This window comes from Thunnus thynnus, chromosome 22 (assembly GCF_963924715.1).
Source record: "Thunnus thynnus chromosome 22, fThuThy2.1, whole genome shotgun sequence".
NCBI lineage: Eukaryota > Metazoa > Chordata > Actinopteri > Scombriformes > Scombridae > Thunnus > Thunnus thynnus.
In genome coordinates, this window is record NC_089538.1 from 23000494 (window position 1) to 23019220 (window position 18727).

General features: G+C 37.0%; 1 protein-coding gene across 5 annotated transcripts in view; it reads right to left on the minus strand.

Moving 5' to 3' along the window:
* Positions 1-4323: 4323 nt before the first annotated feature.
* The window catches only part of LOC137175004 (low affinity immunoglobulin gamma Fc region receptor II-c-like), a 91464-nt gene continuing 77060 nt past the window's right edge, over positions 4324-18727 (minus strand). The window contains exons 1-6 of one of the 5 annotated variants that reach the window (XM_067580618.1): positions 17243-17493; positions 15921-16184; positions 15236-15487; positions 14416-14529; positions 13251-13322; positions 8724-11475 (exon numbers count right to left, since the gene is read on the minus strand). In XM_067580618.1, coding sequence (XP_067436719.1) covers positions 11423-11475; positions 13251-13322; positions 14416-14529; positions 15236-15487; positions 15921-16184; positions 17243-17273 — 786 coding nt within the window. In that variant the 5' untranslated portion in view covers positions 17274-17493 and the 3' untranslated portion in view covers positions 8724-11422. Of the gene's footprint in view, positions 6394-8723; positions 11476-13250; positions 13323-14415; positions 14530-15235; positions 15488-15920; positions 16185-17242; positions 17494-18727 lie in introns of those variants that run through there. The other 4 variants (XM_067580617.1, XM_067580616.1, XM_067580615.1 and 1 more) reach the window with 4 other exon arrangements.

Here is an 18727-nt window from a genome sequence, read left to right on the forward strand (position 1 = left end):
GGTTTAGAGAAAGATCATGGTTTGGGATCCCTATATCAGTCTAAAATGATCAAAGCAGTCTGAGTTTGTTCAAGTCTTTTATTGCAGTCTTTGTTGAAGTTGTTTATGTGGCTTCTTTATATACTGTTTTACTTAAATATGATGTGCAAATTAATTGTCTTGGGACTGACAACAAGTTTGACTGTGTGGTTTTTGGTGAAGGAAGTGGTCTATTTTATGACGAGGTTGACTGTCATGTAGGTCTCATGCAGATGAGAAGCAAAAAGATCATCAGCAAACTGTCCTATGGAGATTTGTGGTGACATTTACTGACAGCACAGAATGAAATCATAACTTTCTAAAGAATGTTTTTATAATTTAATATTTAATAAAATGCTGACATCTGTTTACAGCCTGAGTTGATTACTTCTTAAAGGTTTTGAACACTGAGCTCTATAGAGTTTGCAAAATGTATGAATTTTGTTGCAGATCAGTGTTTTCTTTAATATGTTATTTCTATTGTTCACCTCTCTCATGATGTAGCAGGGTGATTGTCTGTCATTTATATCCTGTTATGATGTTGGATGTTAAATGTGTTCAAGGGTCCAAAACTTCATCTTGCTCTGAACAATTCGTGTTGCAGCGGTCTTTTCTACCCTGCTGACAAGCTGATGTCAGCTCATTACACATGTCAATTAAAGTGCGTCTGCTCTGTAGCCTTGAATGCTAAGGTTGTTGCTAAGGTTGTTACATGTGTTGTTCACGTTGTCCACTCAACAAAATTTTGATATCAGGAATTTAAGTCCATTAATGCCTGATTATGGATACCTCGTCGGGTATTATCCTGCTTATACCATAGTCACTTAACAGAGAACAAATAAATTAAAACCACTATTTATGTTTTCATGCATTTTGCAATCAAAATCTTTTCACAAGACATAACTCTGTTTCCCGTGTAACGCCAGTGACACTAATCTCATAAGGTTCTCATGCAATGGAAATGTAGTTCATTACTCTGGTAAACAGGAAGCACCTTGGATAAGATTTGGCAACAGGATATTTTTCTTGTCCACTCAGCTTGTAGAAGCCTTTGGTTCAGCTATGAGCTATGAAGCACTGAAGGACTGCACTCAGTGTTGTAAATAAGATATTCAGATTTTTTTCATTTCATTTAATTCCAAAGTTGAGGTATCCAAAGCCAGCTGAGGCCAATGCCAGCAGAGGTTTGTAGGCCAGACTAGATATATTGTATTAACAGGACCGTTTTTATGAGACTTGCGAAATTTAGGCCTAACCTATATTGCTCATACAGTGGGCTGACTGGATGTATTGTGTTTTTTCATGTTGTAGTCATGGGCTTGTCGAACAATTTTGTTTTAAATAATTAAAAACCACAGGTAGTTATTCAGGTTTTTATTGCAAAAACACATGTCAACAATTAATTCCACTCTACAGATTGTAGCCAATGGAAATCATATGAATAGAAAATAGACTGAATTAACAATTTGCATCAGCTATCAACTATGTGCTACCTACAGTAGCTGTCTTATTTCAAATTAAATTCAACTTTTCCAATTATTGTAAAGTTTGATAGTGATATAGGCAAATCCAGCATAGCAGCCTTTGAAGGAGGGTGTTTTTCAGCTCAGGACTGGCCATGACAGGAACTACTTGTCAGGGCATTGGAAGAAGACAAGACATGGCTCCATTCTCATCTCTCTTGCAGTGACAGAGCCCAGTAAGCCTGCCGGCTGCCCTCACAGCGATGGCCTGTCACAGACATTATCTGGTGGCTCTCCAGGCCAGCGTCTGAGAGCTGGCCTATAGCAGTGCTTCGGAGGCTGTGGTTTGTGTAGACCCGTGAAAGACCCACCTGAAAGGGAGAATAATAAGGATTTTTATTATATTTTGGGGATGGAGGGAGAAAATATTATTTAGTGTCGTACAAAATTATCAGACTGTCATGTCTTTATTAGCCAATGGACTTTAAGCGTGATCACCTTTTCGCTGATCTTTTTCATCATGTTCCTGAGGTAGTGGACAGTGGAGGTTCCTTGCTGTACCACATGTTGGAGGTCTCGATGTGCTTTGGGATTTGGCATCTGACGGACATTTGGTAATATTTAACTTGAATTTTGCGACCGGATACAGCGGATCCTTGGGCCTGGCAAACATAAAACCTCTTTGTCTTTATGACTCTTAGCTTGTGGGTTGTGCACCAGGCTGACATGTTCGACTCCATCCTCGTCTCTCTGAAGTATGAAAGATGCCTTGGATAACTCCCAGTTGCCCTCCCTGCCATGCCGAGCCAAATAGTTGGATGTCAAACCAGACTTTTCTGACCAGACCGAGGGGTGTATTTGAAGACAGTACAATGGAATTTCTAATGAGTTCAAGGTCTGACTCAGAGATACGGGGATAGTCGAGGCTGGTATCTTTACCGCTTTTCCTATAACGTTTAAGTATGGCTTTAAACACTGCATTACTGGTCTTGAATCTGGTGTCAGTCATGACATTGAATTCAGTTAAAAGACGGTTAATACCTGCCCTCAGACTCTTTAGGTTGGCAACGCTGTACTCCCCTCTGCTTTGGTGGACTGGACAGCAGCATAAAACCCCCACAGGGTCTCATTCAGAGCATTGGCGGTATAGTTTTTAGTTACAGTCCATTTGTTTTTGTGCAAGGAAGTCTCAGAATATTAACTGCCCATTTCATTGTTTTTTTTTGTGTTGATCTCACCTTTTTCATCTTCTATTTGATTTAATTCTCCCGGTGTTAACTCCTTGTGCTGTTTCTCCCTTTTCTTTTCAATTTCTCCTTCTTCAGCTGTAGTCCAGTCACCAAAGTTGTCATAGTCTCCAAATAGGTTAAAAGAAATGTTGAAGTCACTCATTGCTGTAATTAGATATTAGCTTGTTAACGTGTTGCAATAAATTGTAAACAGAGGCTTTGACTGCATCCCTGTTGCTATGGTTACTAACTTTAGTCAGTGCATTAATTTAGAACAGTGAACAGACAGTTTCACTGGAATTTCTCAGTAGGTGTCCATTATCTGGAATTAATCCAATATCAGAATTGAGGATTCACCCAGACCATATTATAAAAATGAATAAACATCAAAGGAAATGAGTCAGTCTGAAACTAAAAATGTAACTTGTAATGTCAAACTGCAAACTGAGATCCACATCATCCATGCTGGGTTTCACACTAAAGTTCTGTGTTAAACCATCAAGGCTGTGCAGGTTACAGGCTGACTGCCTCTTGTTTGGTGATCTGGTGGCAGGATGTGGCGAGGGACCCCGGTGCAGTGGAGGGCAGCGCAGCGCAGCGCTGCTCTCTCGTAGAGTCATTGGTGACATGGAGTAGCCCTCCCTCAGAGACTTCATCAGTGCTGATACATAAGCTGAGGGAGATAAAAATATTTAGATCACATTCAGTGATATAATATTTAATACATGCTGTAGGAATGTGTGTACTCAAATAGCTTTATGATTTTATGGGGAATTATGAGTTATTATTGTGCACAACTCCAACATGAAATTATTTGTCCAGCGACATAACTCATATTAGAGTAGGTATAATAGGTATAAGTAGGTAAAGGGGAATAGTCGTCCTTGTTGGCCACACAAGAGAGGTCAATTAGAATTATGATTGTCATTAATCTTAATTATGATTTTGCAGGGGTATAGGTCTTTTAAGGTTAAGTGACTGAGATGCAAGCACAAAAAAACACAAACAAGTCCAGTTTAATTACATACACATTTATTACTAATACTACAGCTACAAGTACTAAACACTACAACATTTTACAAACAAGACACAAGAGGGAAAGGGAAACTGGTACACAAGGCTATGGCTAGCAAATGATTTGAATGCATGATGCAGAGTTATGTATTGTGCAGTTGGTATGAGAGACCAGACAAATGGATGAGATGACTGTTACCTGAGAAGCAGTGAGTCAAATCAACGGTACAACAACTTAGTTCTGAATTACCAATTGAAGTTACAAATCATGAAAGTGCCAGGGTTCAAGCAAGTTGATGAAAGTTTTGTACGCATACTTGCTTGCTCCCTGGGGTGGTTTCTTGTGGAGAATGGAGTCCAATGTGCTGGAGTGAGGAGCAGGAGTCTGGATCTGGTAATGATGAGTAAGTCGGCCGGTCCGGACTTGAAAAGTTCCCATTGGAAGAGAGCTCCTGGTTTATGCTCTCATGCTCTCCTAGGCTTGACCCTCAACTCATGACTCCAAATTCTGAGTCAAACACAAAGTCAAAAGCAACAACAACCAGCAAAAAGAAGCCCAAAAGAGCACCTTAAAAACTTAATTTTTCAAATTAGGAATCACATGATTGTGTGTGTGTGTGTGAATGTCTGTATGTCACTGGGGCATGGCATATTGTACAGCATGTCTTGCCTTATGCTGGTTTGCCCAGTGATAAGTTCTTGGGTTGGTCACTCAAGTCCTGAAAATCAAATTCCACAGTGGGATTAAAGTTGGTGCCAGCTTGTCTCTGTGTGTGACTGGCTCTCAGAGGTGAGTTATGATAACCGATGTTGGGGGTCTTTTATCCGAATGGTACTATCAGTTCACACTGGGGTATGAATTGGTCTTTGCATCTTGCTGGCTGTTGTAGCTTGAATGATCGAAGATGGTTTGAGTCAGTGGTCTGATTTGATGACCATGCAGGAGATGGGGGGGTTCTTTATCGGATCCTGTCTGTTTGCAGGAGGTTGTTTAGATGGTCTGGTCAGTGAGGAGTTTGGGACTCTCTTCTTATATGTTATTGGGGGACTTTACCCTACAATGCACGGACCCAAATAATATATTATATGATGATTGAATGAAATTGGTAACTGGTTGATGACGGCTTGCCTCCACAGCTTCAGGTCCTCCACTCCCTCTCCTTCATGCCTGCATCCAAAGCCTCCCTGGACCTGTTTCAGAACAGAAACAAAATCTTGAAAAGGAAATATTAGATATAAAAAACAGCCAACTTAAACTAAACTACAAACATCAGGATACAATTTTTACCAACATGCCAGGCATTAAAGGAATGGTTTGTTCATTCTGGACTCAACACAAGTTAAAGAAGATGCGGGATATCAAAGAAACTGAAAGTGTTTACATGATGTTGAGACATCATCCAATGCTGCTGAACAATCAGCTGGCTCACCTGCTATTTATTAGCTGTTTCCTGACATCTCTACTTGCTCCTGAGATGGTTTCGAAGTTACACAGAAAGCTTGAAACTGCAAATATGCGTCTGTCCTTTTTGAGAGTAACTCTTATTTTACATAACAGTGCAATGTCATACATATGCTATTATGCAGGAGAATATGGTGAAAGTCAATCATTAACTGTTTGATATAGAACAAATGCAGCTAATGTCAGATATGAGAGGACCTCAGAGACACCTCTACTCATTACTGCAGCATCTCCGAAAACCGTATCACAGCTACATAACAACACCTGAGAATAAAACCGTATATCACATCTATCTACGTAACAACATCTGAGAATAAACAATTACAAATGTTTTAGCTTAACAAACAAGAAGTCACCAAGCTATGTAACTAGACACCAGGATCCTGCGTTAGATAAGTTAGTAACTAACGTCATGCTGCGTCAGATGGTAACCGTGTTTACAAAATAGGATGCTAACAATGTTAGCTAACTAATGTTAGCATTATCCTTCATCAGCTGGTGGTTTTACAGGTTAGTTTCACTGCCTAACAACAATAAACACATATCAGATGTTACTTAAAAGAAATCAAATTAAAAGAATGTAATGTGCATATGGCATCATCATACCTCATAGCTGGACTGTTATCTGCTCTCTTTCAAGCAGCAGCAGGCAGCTCTATCATACATTTTTACTGACAAAAAAGACATTTTAGAGCTGACAGATAGATTTCAGAGGCATCATCAGCCATGTAGACAAAATGTCACAGTATGGACTAATTAATGGAGCTGTTTATGACTTTACTCTGACATCTGATACATCAGCATCAGCATGCTAACATGCGCACATATGACAATGCTAACATGCTGTTGTCTAGCAGATATAATATTCACCATGTTCACTGTTAGTCTGCTAACATTTAGCTAAACACAGCTGAGCTGAATACATTTTAAGTTAAACCCAAGTATTCAATTAAAAGTTAAGGAATCAACAAAGTTATTACAATTCATCTTAATTTGTGTTGAAAACTTTATGCCAATTTCATGCAATAGTTCTTATGACATTGAATCTACAAATGTGAACCTCATGATGGTGCAAGATAAAGAGTCAGAGGATCATCAAGAGCCACAAATGTCTGTCCAGAATATCACGGTGACACATCCATCTGTTAGTTTTTGAGTTATTTTATCCTGGATCACAGTAGTGGACCAACACTGCCATTCCTAGAACCTAAAAACACAATTATTGTAGTCATACAATGAATAACACATATACAGTAAAAACAGACTAGTTTGTGCATGAAAACCAGTTTGTAAACTAGATTTAATTAACTTGTTTTAAGTCGATTAACTGGGATACAGAGTTAACCAACAGTTATTGTCTGGTATAGAGAATATCATCATAAATCACAACATTTGCACCGCCAACATGTTCATTCACACGATTTACTGTTGTCAACACCCTATAAGGACCATTTATCTCAGTGCTCCTGGAAGTCTCACAGCTTCCTGTTACATTTATCTACTGGGAGGGTTGACCTTTAGCCAGTAAACAGACTTAGACTTGAAGCTCAAACACAAAGCTTTATACGTGATTCCTGTTTCAGCTCTCCAACATTTGGGACAGTCTCTCAGGCAATGAGTGTATTATGTTTTTTTGTGTGTGTTTATGTGTGTGTGTGTGTGTAAAAACTTCAATGAATTATTACTTCCTGAAGCACTTAAGGATGTGCAACACCTACATTTCAATAAAGCTGATCAACAGCATCATACATGACTGCTTTGCGCCACCTATTTGGCATTTTAGTCTAAAATATTTTCACTACAGACACAACCAGACAAAATGTTCCAGTTAAGGGGGAAAAACTCTATAAAGAAGCATTTCAAGCCATTTAGTTGGAATGGAAATATTTTTGTTCTTCTTGATGTCTTCTCTGGTTTTTGACTTTGTTCTTTTGATTAATAAGTTCTTATTTATCCTCAAACAGCATCAGAACCTTTATTGAACAAAGTCTTCAGGATGATATCATCAGTTTTCACTTATACTCACTTTATTAGGAACACCTGTGCAATCATAACCAATCCAATGCAACAGCTCTGCATTAAATTCTACTTTTATGAAGCTTATACATTTTCAGTTTTTGTTGACATTTTCAGAAAGGTGATAATTGTACTTTATGTTTATCATTGAGGTTGTAGTGGGTGGTGTTGGTGTACTGGAGTGCATTAGATTGTAAAGTGTTCCTAATATTCTGGTCAAAAGGAGAATTTACGGCAGAGTTCTTGTATTGGATTGCATTAGATTGCACAGGCGTCCCTAATAAAGTGCTTGGTTGACTCAACTGCTTCCATTCAAAAACAATACCGATGTTTGGCCAGGAGGTGTCACTATTTGAACATTTCAGATGCTTTGAAACAGATACACATGTATCCAAACTTCTATTTATAATTCATACACTCATTTTTTTTTAATCACTCGGCTCCTCCTGGACCTTTTCAATTGATCGTCTTTAATTACCTTGGGGCCCAGAACCTCAGGGGCCCCACAGGCTCCAGGTTAACCACATGGTAATTTAATTAGTTGATTTTATTTATTTTTTTAAACTGGATATACCACAAAAGGACATTATAAACTGAAATGATAGGGGCTTTAAGGCAACACCTGAATTGTTACCTGATCTTGAGACTCCATCTTGTAGAAGAACCCCAAGTTAAAATCAAATTGAAAAGCTTTTATTATTTTGCTCTAATTTGGGCTCAAATGTTGAATTCTACTAAAGAAATGTGTGCTTAATCAAGTTACCACAAACTAATTGCTAATAAATAAATAAGAGCTGGAACAATTAGTCAATAAATCAATTGGAATAATAAAGAACCCAAACATTCTTTAGGTCTAATTCCTAAATTGTGAGGATTTGATGTTTCTTCATCTTTTTTGTCTCTGCAGCGTCTCTTACTTCTTTAACTTTTAAAAAATACATAACGATCTATTGGGGACAATCCCAGATTCATTTCACCAGTAAAAATCTGTCCTGTTCCTCCTTGTGTAAATTCCTTCCTTGTGTTTCTTCCATTGAAACACAGAAGAGACCTTGACTACACAAGGAAGCTACAGTTTTCTTCCAGGAAGTTATGAAATGACATTTAGAAGATACTAATAAGAGGAACACTGTTTGATTATTTACTGTTAATCCCCCCAGCGTTCAGCTTCTGTTTCATGTATCATATAACAAACTGGCCGATGAGTCAGTTTTCAGGTGATTACCAGGCCAATAACAGCCCTTCTCACAATAATGATCTTTGATCTTTGAAGAGTCTCATTTCTGTAAAAGTCACAACGGTGTTTTTAATTTGATGATGTGTAGTTCAAAAGATATCAAGACATCTGTGTTAAAAAAAAAAACCAGGCTGAATGTGATTGCAGTTTTTTAGACGTCTGTGTTTCATATAACTGATTTTAAACAACATATATATATATATATATATATATATATATATATATATATATATATATATATATATATATATATATATATATTTCATTACAAGAGTGCACTTATGTAGATTTACATTTGCTTACATATGATGGCGTTCATACTTATACCATTCTTACAATATTTATATGTTTGATAGTGAAAATAATAATATAAAATAAAAAGAAAGGGAAAAAAGAAAAGAAAAATCGGTTTATATGGTGTATATATACATAACACATACATACAAAGTTAGTTATATGTAACCAAGATGTTTAAAAACTTAATTGAGCCCAGTTTCAATTTTTATCTTTATGTTTTTTTCATCAGTAAATTTTCAAATTAACGCGGACTCAGTGTTTACTCAGTCGAAGACGTGACTTCAGTGTGGAAGGAATGCCCTGTGACGTTAAACAGGTGGTGAGTCAGTAAAAAGAATGAGGAAACACCTGTTGAATCAGGTATCGATAGCACAGGTGTAGTCGGTCAAAAGTCTAAGCCATATAGCAGCTGCACTTTGGCATCACTTTTACCGATATTAGATAGGACAAAAAAAAGTTTGATCTGATGTTGGCGCTACAGTCAGGACATCACCAAAGTTATCAAAGTTCATCTAGAAGCAGAACATGAATGTCTGAACCATATTTAAAGGCAATCCATTGGGTAGTTTTTGAGATATTTCAATGAGGACAACTGAAATATCCAACAGACCAATATTATCATCAGTTGAGCCATGATGCTAACGTGGCATAATTAAAAAAAAAATATGATGTCAAACCCAAGAATTTCGAACATTCAATGGTATTTTAATTAAAGACATATTCAGCACATTTTCAGTTCTATATTTATATTCTGGGGCTCTACTGAAATATATTTCCATGATTTACAGTTAAAACTCCTTATTTATCTTATACTGGCCCTTTATGCAGCCCCTCAGTTCAGCCTCTGTCTGAAACAGGCCGTTTTAGCTCCTGTCTCTGTAAGGTCCCCCTCCCGATGAGCCCACTTCTGATTGGTCAGCTTCAGGAAGCTTCCTCCAGCTCTGGAGGCTACGTAAACAAACTATAGTAGCAGGATTCCTTTTCTTCTTTACTCAAAATGTCAACGTCTCAAATCCATTCATACATGTTGGAACCCAAATCTGATCTGAAATATGATAATGTTCAACATGAACAACCTCAGCCACAAAGACTACGGAACGGACGGCCGTTTGTAGACATTTGTGAACTGACGTCATCATGGGGAGGAAGTAGAGGTAACTTTTACCTTTTAAACAGACTTTTCCAAACAGGTTGAAGCCCTGACTTTTGACTTTCAGGCAGCATTTCTACATACGTAAACCTCAGTTTTGGAACTTTGACCATGTTTAACATCTAACATCATAATAGTAAAATATTACAGAAAATCACAAAAAACATGAAATATCCCCTTTAAACATTGTGGGAGCTGAACAGACAGAAACTCAAAAATATGTCCTTGTGATTTAACTGTTTAAAGGTCAAACAAGTTCCAGCTGCAGTCAAAAACATTTATATATAAACAATAGATCATATGACTACATATCATGTGAAATGTCATACACTTTGTGACAAATCCACAGAGAATTATCGCCTGACTGCAGTTTCCACACAGCTCTGCAGACTCTGTTTTGGTTCCTTTTTGTTTTTTTGGTTTCTAGCTGACAGCTGGACTTATATCAACTTTGTTTCATGTAGCAGCTGGCAGCTAACAAATTAGCAACTAGTTTGTGAAGAAAGTGGAGCATTTAGCAGCTAAAGAGCTATTTCCCTCATGAGTTGGTAGAGAGCAAAAACAGAGCTAAAGGAGAGTGAATATTGGACTTATTTCTATGAAGTTGACGCAAACATGACTCAAATGATATGATAATGTTGCTCTGTGACTGCTAGCTGTTAGCTAAAACATTCACCACATTCAACTTTATAACTTAATATGTTCATTTGGTGTTTTTAAAAAATTTGTTTCACTCCCTCCCCCCAAAAATCAATTCATGCAGCTTTAAGATTGTCTTACATAATGACCTTAATACTGAATATCTGTCAGGGTTTTGGTCATTAAAGTCCCCTTCCACTCAAAAATATGTTTTTCTTGTTCCTACAGTTGAATGTTTGAGCTTCACTGTACAGAATGATGGATGTGCAGAGTTTGTTTTCACATTCATCTGCTGAAAGTGGAAAGTTTCTCTGTGCTCATTGAAAATCAGATTTTAAGGGGTGATGTGGAAACTTGAAGCCTCCGGTGCAGTGTTTGTCCAATCATGTCTCTGTTTTATCCTTTTTTCCTGCTTTAGAAACAAATTATCATGAATGTGACATGTTCAATAAATGGTAGTAAAACTTATTTAGTCTTAACGATAATTTTAATCAGTAGCTCTTCTGTTGTCTGTTCTGGTTTCTCTACATCAAGCTAAGAAAAAGTCCCTGTATGAAGTTTCCCACAAGTTTCTTGTTTATATTTTTTGAACAGGTCAGGTGAGTCTCATGAAGACACAGACAATGAACTCTCTGTTTCAGTATATTTAGACTGAGAGTTAAGTGTCTTTGTCAAACAATAGGACTTTATTCCCTTGTTATTTAAGTAGTTTCATTTCTGCAAATGTCAGAAAATGAGTCATGAACGCTTAGGTGAGTCTTAAACTATTTTCAGCCACAGCGCTGAGGAAAATAAACTGTAATCGATTCTGTTTTCAATAAAAGCAGATTGAACATTTCATCTGTTTAATCCATAAAATTATAGAAATACACATTTCATCACTGGTTCTGTTTCCTGTCAGGTGGTTCCTGGTTTAACTGTTGAGTAGACGGTCGATGCAGCATCCACATCTGTTGAGGAAGGAAAAACACTTTCAGCATGCAAGTACTAATGTCATGCAGTGGACAAAATAATAGAAACACTATAATTTCACTGTGCAGAAGCGAAGCATCTATAACTTTAAAGTTCCCTCAAATCCAAGCAAATCAAATGAACTCTATCGGCTTTTTAACTTAACCTATTATAGGATCATGTAACAAGGTGTGGTCTCATGGATTTTCCCTTTATTCCCTTTGTTTATTTTGCCAGCATAAGAGCTGTTCCATGATAACTCCCAAATCTATTAAAATTCCCCTTCATTATGTGAGGGGGGATTTCTGACATACAGTGTGAAGAGATGAATAATGAAGACATTGAGTCTCTTTACCACTAAAGAAGAGTGAGAGGTTTTTTTGATTCTCTATACACCTGTGTTTGCACTTTTAATTTAAGTTTCTGCTTTTAATATGAACAAAACGAAATGTGAGTATATATGTTAAAAAACACAAGCTGTGATAAAATGTTATTCAAATTAATTACAAATAAAAATGTACATACATAACATTTTGCAAACAATCAGCTGTTTTACATGTAAAATATTGATCTGACAAGTACTTCAAACTTGTACTTAAGTGCAGCAACTTGAATAAATGTACTTTGTTACATTTCACCACTGTTCAATGGTTCAATAACAGTCAAACTGAGTGTAGTTATAACTGTCAGATAGATGCAGTGGAGTCAAAATCACAGTAGAACTACATAATATATATTATTATAATATATATAATTCTGTCTGTTGTAAATGAATAAATTCATTTTTCATGCAGTTTCAAGCTCCAGAGGTCCAGAAAAAAGTAATAAAATAAAAAAAACAGATCAGGAGCCAAAAGACAGTAAAGCAGGAAAAAATCTGAAGATTAACTGCAGTCAGGTGGACATTTCATGTCTGCAGTCTGTCACTTTGTTTTGGTTCAGTTTGTTCCATAGCCTTTCTATATCTCTCCATTACCATCCATTCAGTCTGTATCTATGTGTTTTGTTTTTCTCTGCTCCATATCAACATGTTTCTGTTATGTTTCTATCGATGTCCTCATATCTGTTAACCTACAAATCATTGAAAGTAAAGTCTAAGAATAGAAACTCAGGGTTTCCCTCTGGAGTTTAAGGGGGCGGACATATGACCTCATTCTTACTGTTTTGTTTACTGTAACCATAGCAATGTCTGCTTGATGTCACTGAGGACCAATAAGAGCACAGAAAAGTGCAAGAGGGCGGAACTTCCGTTTCCAAGCAGATAACAAACACCCAGAGGGACGAAACATAACAGTCATTACATAATAGAAGAATGTGTGTGTGTGTGTTTTAATGTAGATACTCGAAACACTGAGAGGTAGAAAAGTGTGTTTAAATTCTTCTTTTATAGAAGAGCTGAAGTCTGATGTGTTTTTATAAACTGTAAAGTTCTGAAATTTGTTTTTAATTCAACATCTCATCTGAATATTTTTTTTTGTCTTTTTTTTTTTTACACCTTTTATATCAGCTGTTGGTTATTATTTGGAGAACAAACAAGTCTATAACAGTAGATTATATATTAACTATTATTTGCCTGTTATCATTTCTAAAAGTCCAAGTAACGTGTTCAAACTGCTCGTTTTATTCAGCCAGAAGATCAAAAACTCAGACATTCAGTTTATTATTATATATGACAGAGAAAAGTGTAAAATCCTCACATTTAACCAAACCAGTGAATATTTGGCTTTTAATTGCTTGGAAAAATAACTTAAACCATTAATAGATTATCAGTTACCTCTGATCCTCTTTGGTTCCACTTGCTGTGTGATGATGACATCAGTGTAGGAGACATCAGTGTTGAGTTTACCTGCAACACAAAACTGCTGACTGTTAAACACCAGCTGGGTTTAAACATTTAAATCCAGATACTTGATGTAAATTATAATGAAATAAAAAAATAATAAAAGAAGAACACAAGTATAAAGCATTTCGTGACACCAGAAACCAGAAGAATGTTGTTCTACCCACTGATGTCACTGTACAAAACAAAACCTTGGTTTGCTCTGTTTAATATGAATGCTTCATGGACCGTCATAGCTATTTTTATGTAGCTGGTGACACTCCCAGTTCTGTCTTTGTTGTTTGAAGTTTGATCTGTAATCATTTTTAGAAACAATTCCTTTGAAATGAGCCGCAGACATTTCTCGAGGATGTAAGATGCTATAAGAATTAGAGCTTCAAAGCTTAGTCGATTAATGGATTAGTTGTCAACTATTAAATTAATCAATAACTATTTGAATGATTGATTCATCATTTGGAGTCATTTTTAAGAAAAAAATATCCAATTTCTCTGATTCCAGCTTCTCAAAAGTGAATATTTTCTGGTTTCTTTATTCCTCTATGACAGTAAACTGAACATCTTTGGGTTGTGGACTGTGAAAAATTTGAAGGCGTCAACTTAGACCAAACAACAAATCAATTAATAGAGAAAATAATCGACAGATTGATCGATAATTAAAGTTAGTTTATTATATAATTAATTATAATTAGTTGCAACCCTAGTAAGAATCCATTAGATATATCTCTGTCTATCCATGCTGCTGTGGATAAAATAAATATATCAAAGATTATGAAGAAGAAATCACTTGATGCTCATTATTTAGTGTCTGTAAAACATATCTGATCCTCCTTCAACAATATTTCACTACTAAAATACAAAAAGCAAAAAAAAAAAAAAAAAAGTAAAGCAGTGGAACTACAAATTGAGAAAGATTCACCAATGTGCCAATGTGACAGCGGAAGATGGAGTTTCCTCAGTTGTCATAGAGTTGAAAGCATCAGAATAAGCTAGTAAGTGGAACTTGAGTAAAGACAAATTACATAACACATTTATTGTCTGATGTCGACAAAAACAGCAGGAAGCAAAATGTCACGCGTAATTTACATGAAAGCTGGCTGACCTTTAAGCCTTCTCCAGAGGTAGAACAGCATCAACGAGGCTAGCAAGAGGCAGAAGCCCACCACAGGAAGTAGAATGCATGCAAGGGGGCTCTGAGACGGCTTACATCGCCCTGCTTCAAAACAAAAATACCACAAGTTGGCCTCAATATAAAAAGTGTCTACACAGCAGGCAGGCTTTGGGCTAAGTGAGGCTTAACACGCCGTGGTTTCATCTCTGAACAGACAATGATAAATTCATACCAATATTTTCATCTAACTCCTGGTAAGACAGCAAACCAGAACATTGAAGATGTTGGAATATCCCTCTAAAGTAGAGCGTGCTCTGTTATTTATAATTACGGAACCAAATTCAGTAGTTGTACCTTGTTATCTGTCCACCATATTTTTTGCCAGTTAGAAAATGCGTATTCATCTATTTATGGATTCCCCTGATAAAACCATAAAACAGGGTATTTGTATTTTAAATGAAGCAGAAGAAGCAAATCAAGGTTGTAGAAGTGACGTTGTTTATAAGGTATTTTATACATTTCTGCTCATCTAAGCAACTTCATACATCGACATTGCACTTCCTTGTTTCCCCAGCAATCCATCTGCCAGGTATGAAGTAGATCCGATGAACGGTTCTCAGGATATGCGAAGGACAAACATACATACAGACAGACAGACATATAAAGAGATGATCTACAATCTTAAGAACAAAATGCTGCAGCTAATGTGACTGACTAGTGCAAGCACCTGTCTAGCGTGTTAGCTGTTAGCTTACCAAGCAATATTTCACCAACAAGCCCTTTGAGTAGTCATAAAGAAACAAGAACTCACCTCTGACAGCCAGCCAGCTGTCTGGTGATTGTCCAACTCCAGAGATGTTACACTTGTAGAATCCTTCATCGGATTTAGAAATGCTGTGGATGGTGATGTTTCCGGTAGAGCTGGTCGCCATGAGGAAGCCATTTTTGTAGAAATTGGTTGTGAGGTTGGAAGAAGAAGTTGTATTTATATTCTTACAGCTCAGAGTCACGTCGTCTCCCTCCATCACAGGAAGGACAGGACTCTCCAGGATCACAGGACCAGCTGGATGGAAGACATACTGAATGAGAGATTGCATGGAGCTACAGAAGCTTGTTGAACAGAGGCTATACATGCCGTACAAACACAACAAATCCTGTAGTGAAGGCACAGTTGTGTATCCTTCAACTAAGACGTGTCACATGTCAAGACGTTGCTTTGAACCTTGAATGTTGCTCTATGTCTACCTTTGCTATTTAGAGAAGACAGTCACTGCTTTAACCACAAAAGGGTGCTTGTCAGGAGAACGTAAAAATAAATTGTTTGAGGTATTTAAACAAACAACCAATGCTGCTGTTTTTCTGTAGAGGACAGAACTAGATGCACTCAACATGCATTTGAGAACACAAAAAGAATAGTAAAAGTGTTTTCTTCCCTAAAAGCCTCTGACTGAGGTACCTTGAGTGCCTATTTGCTACAGCTGGTAGTTTAAACTCACCGGCCACAGTGATGTTGATGGTGTTGCTGCACTCTCCTGTTCCAGACTCACACCAGTACACTCCAGTGTCAGATGGGTAAAGGTCATCGATCAAGCAGTGAGATTCATTTCTTTCATTCAAGGATGGGGGACACTCTTCGTTTATTAATGTAGATGTGTTCTTTATAACTCTCCAATGAGATGACTTTCCCGGCTCCCCACAGCTCAGAGAGAACGACTCGTACTGAAAAAACTGAGATTTGTTGGGAAGGACTCTCAGGGAAGCTGCAAGAGTCAGAAAAATGATCACAAATTGAGATTTTCATTGTAATCGCAACAAGCAACAAAAGATCTCTCGCAGAAGTGAAAAACCAGGAAAACTCTGTTTAGACATCCGGTAAGTTTTTCACCGTCTTTAGAGCTGGTTGCTTCCTTGTTTCACTAAGGATGTTACTTTTAAAAAACAAATGTGATTCAAGCTGCTTTAAGCTTCCTGGTTCTCTGCAAACTTCATTTTAAGTACAAGAGCAATAAAACCTCTCAGCTGCATTCAGTGTTGTGGTCGATGGGAAGCTGTGAATTATTTTGTTGAGTTTATTTTCTATTAATGATAAAGAATGATTGCAATGCTATGAAGACGAAACCAAAGAAGCAACAGCGATAACATCTGCAGCTGCAGAGTGATGCAGTACATTCAATGTGATCAAGGGTTGACATATCGCACACAATCAAAGAAAAACGAACAACAGATCAAACTAGCTGCTGTACATTTCTAAAACGACAATAAAGGCTCTCTGCAGAGACAAGGACGGACTCTGTTGGCTTTTGGATTTTTCTGATGGCCTGGTGAGTTCTTGTTGTCTTTTTGTACCCTTTATTGTAACAATGATCATGTTCTTTACTCTTACTTACTTCATTAATTTATTTATCAGGGACAACACATCAATTAACATCAGTATGACGTAAATGTGTAAGATTTAGCCAAAATTTCTAATTTCACCTGCAGTCCCCATGCAGGATGATGTTATACATAGAAAGTAACAAATATATTAAAAACAAACAAATCTACATAATTGTAGTATTTAATTATCAATACATTAGGAGTAACTGTGGTTGTGGTTTATTGTAAAATAAATATTGTCAACTCTAATCTAAAATAATAATCTTGTTGTCTGAAATGATGATAATGATGCATCATATTTTTCAGTTAGAAATAGATATGAACACTAAAACTGCTCAGAAACAAAGATGCACACAAATAAACACACTTTGATATAAATTAGAAGTTTTGCAGCGGATGTTTCATAACAAAATAAGAGTGAAAACTGTCCATAAACACTCACCAACGACAGTGCACAGTATTGTGATCTCCATGCTGCTTGGCTGCAGATAGACTGACTGGCTGGGAACGCGATGGAGCTGCTTCACACCTAAAGTCTGACTTTATGACATAGAGGCCACAGCTTCCTGCCCTAATCATAATCTGCGGGTCAAATAGAGCGAAGAGTTTGTTTGTGCAGGATGTCTCAACTTGTTTTAACACCTCAAATGTCAAATGTTTACGACTGTGGCCTCCTTTTACTTTCTGTAGTATGAAGTTTTTTCTCACATAGACCTTTATTAAATCTGCATCAGAACAGACAATCGTCCACTAATCCTGCCTGTTACAGAGTCACAATTTATCAAGTCTGTCCTAAAACAATATTCAGGAGCCCAAATGAACATTGACACGTTTTACTTGCTGTAATCATTCCTCCTGTTCACACTGACCATCAAGAGATTCCTTCATCATGCACTTACAATGTAAGTGATGGAGGTAAAAATCTGTGTATTTAAAAGTTCATGTGAAGTTGATCGACAGCTTGCGCCATCTAAATTAGTCAAATGAAGTCTTTCAAAGTTTCTGTCTTTTTAGTGCCAGATTTCCTCTTTTTGTTATGATCTTCCCACTGACAGCTAGGTATGACAACACCACTTGGATAAACTATATACACTTGCACAAATGTGATTTCAGCATCAGATGTATTTTTTTCTTTGGGATTGAAATAAACTAACTGAACTTTTTGACGCTAAATTACATCCATTATACACTCATAGAGCACACTACAGACTGGTAAAATATGGAAAAATAAAATAGAAACATAATATAAAATATGTTAAATTCAAAAGCACACCAGCATAAGTTTTCATAGAAAGATGATGTTGTTTTCCTTTTGGTTTACAATCAACAGGACCCAAATTCTACATTACCAGGGAAAAACAAGTGAGGGAGACCATCAGGACCAACCATGGTCTGGATGCCCAGGTACGTGGTTCAAGTAGTGGGGCATGGTTTGGAGAAACCTCCTCCCCTTCTTTCATCGGTGCCTTGGAGGAAGAGCTGTGCCAGATGTGATCCACTGTGGAGGAAATGACCTTGGGAACATAAAGAGCGTCAAGCTCCTCGCAGGGATCAAGCAGGACTTGCAAGATCTCCACTGACAATTCCCTCAGATGAAAATCATCTTCTCTGCCATCAGCCAGCGGTGCCGGTGGAGGTCTGCCCATCCTAAGAAGATGGACAAAGCCCAGTGCTTTATTAACAGTGTGATGCCTACCTTTGTTTTGTCTGTAATATATTATTATATATATAATAATTATTATTATGTTATAATAATAATATATTTGTAACAAATATTGCCCAGAGTCTGAAAGACCAAATCCAGTGTGGTGATACTGGATTTGGATTTCCCATTAATGTTTTGGCAGCAAAAAAAGGATAGGATTTTATACTTTGTGTGATGTTTGATGTGCACTTTTTATTTTTTTTTTTACATACAAGTGTAGCC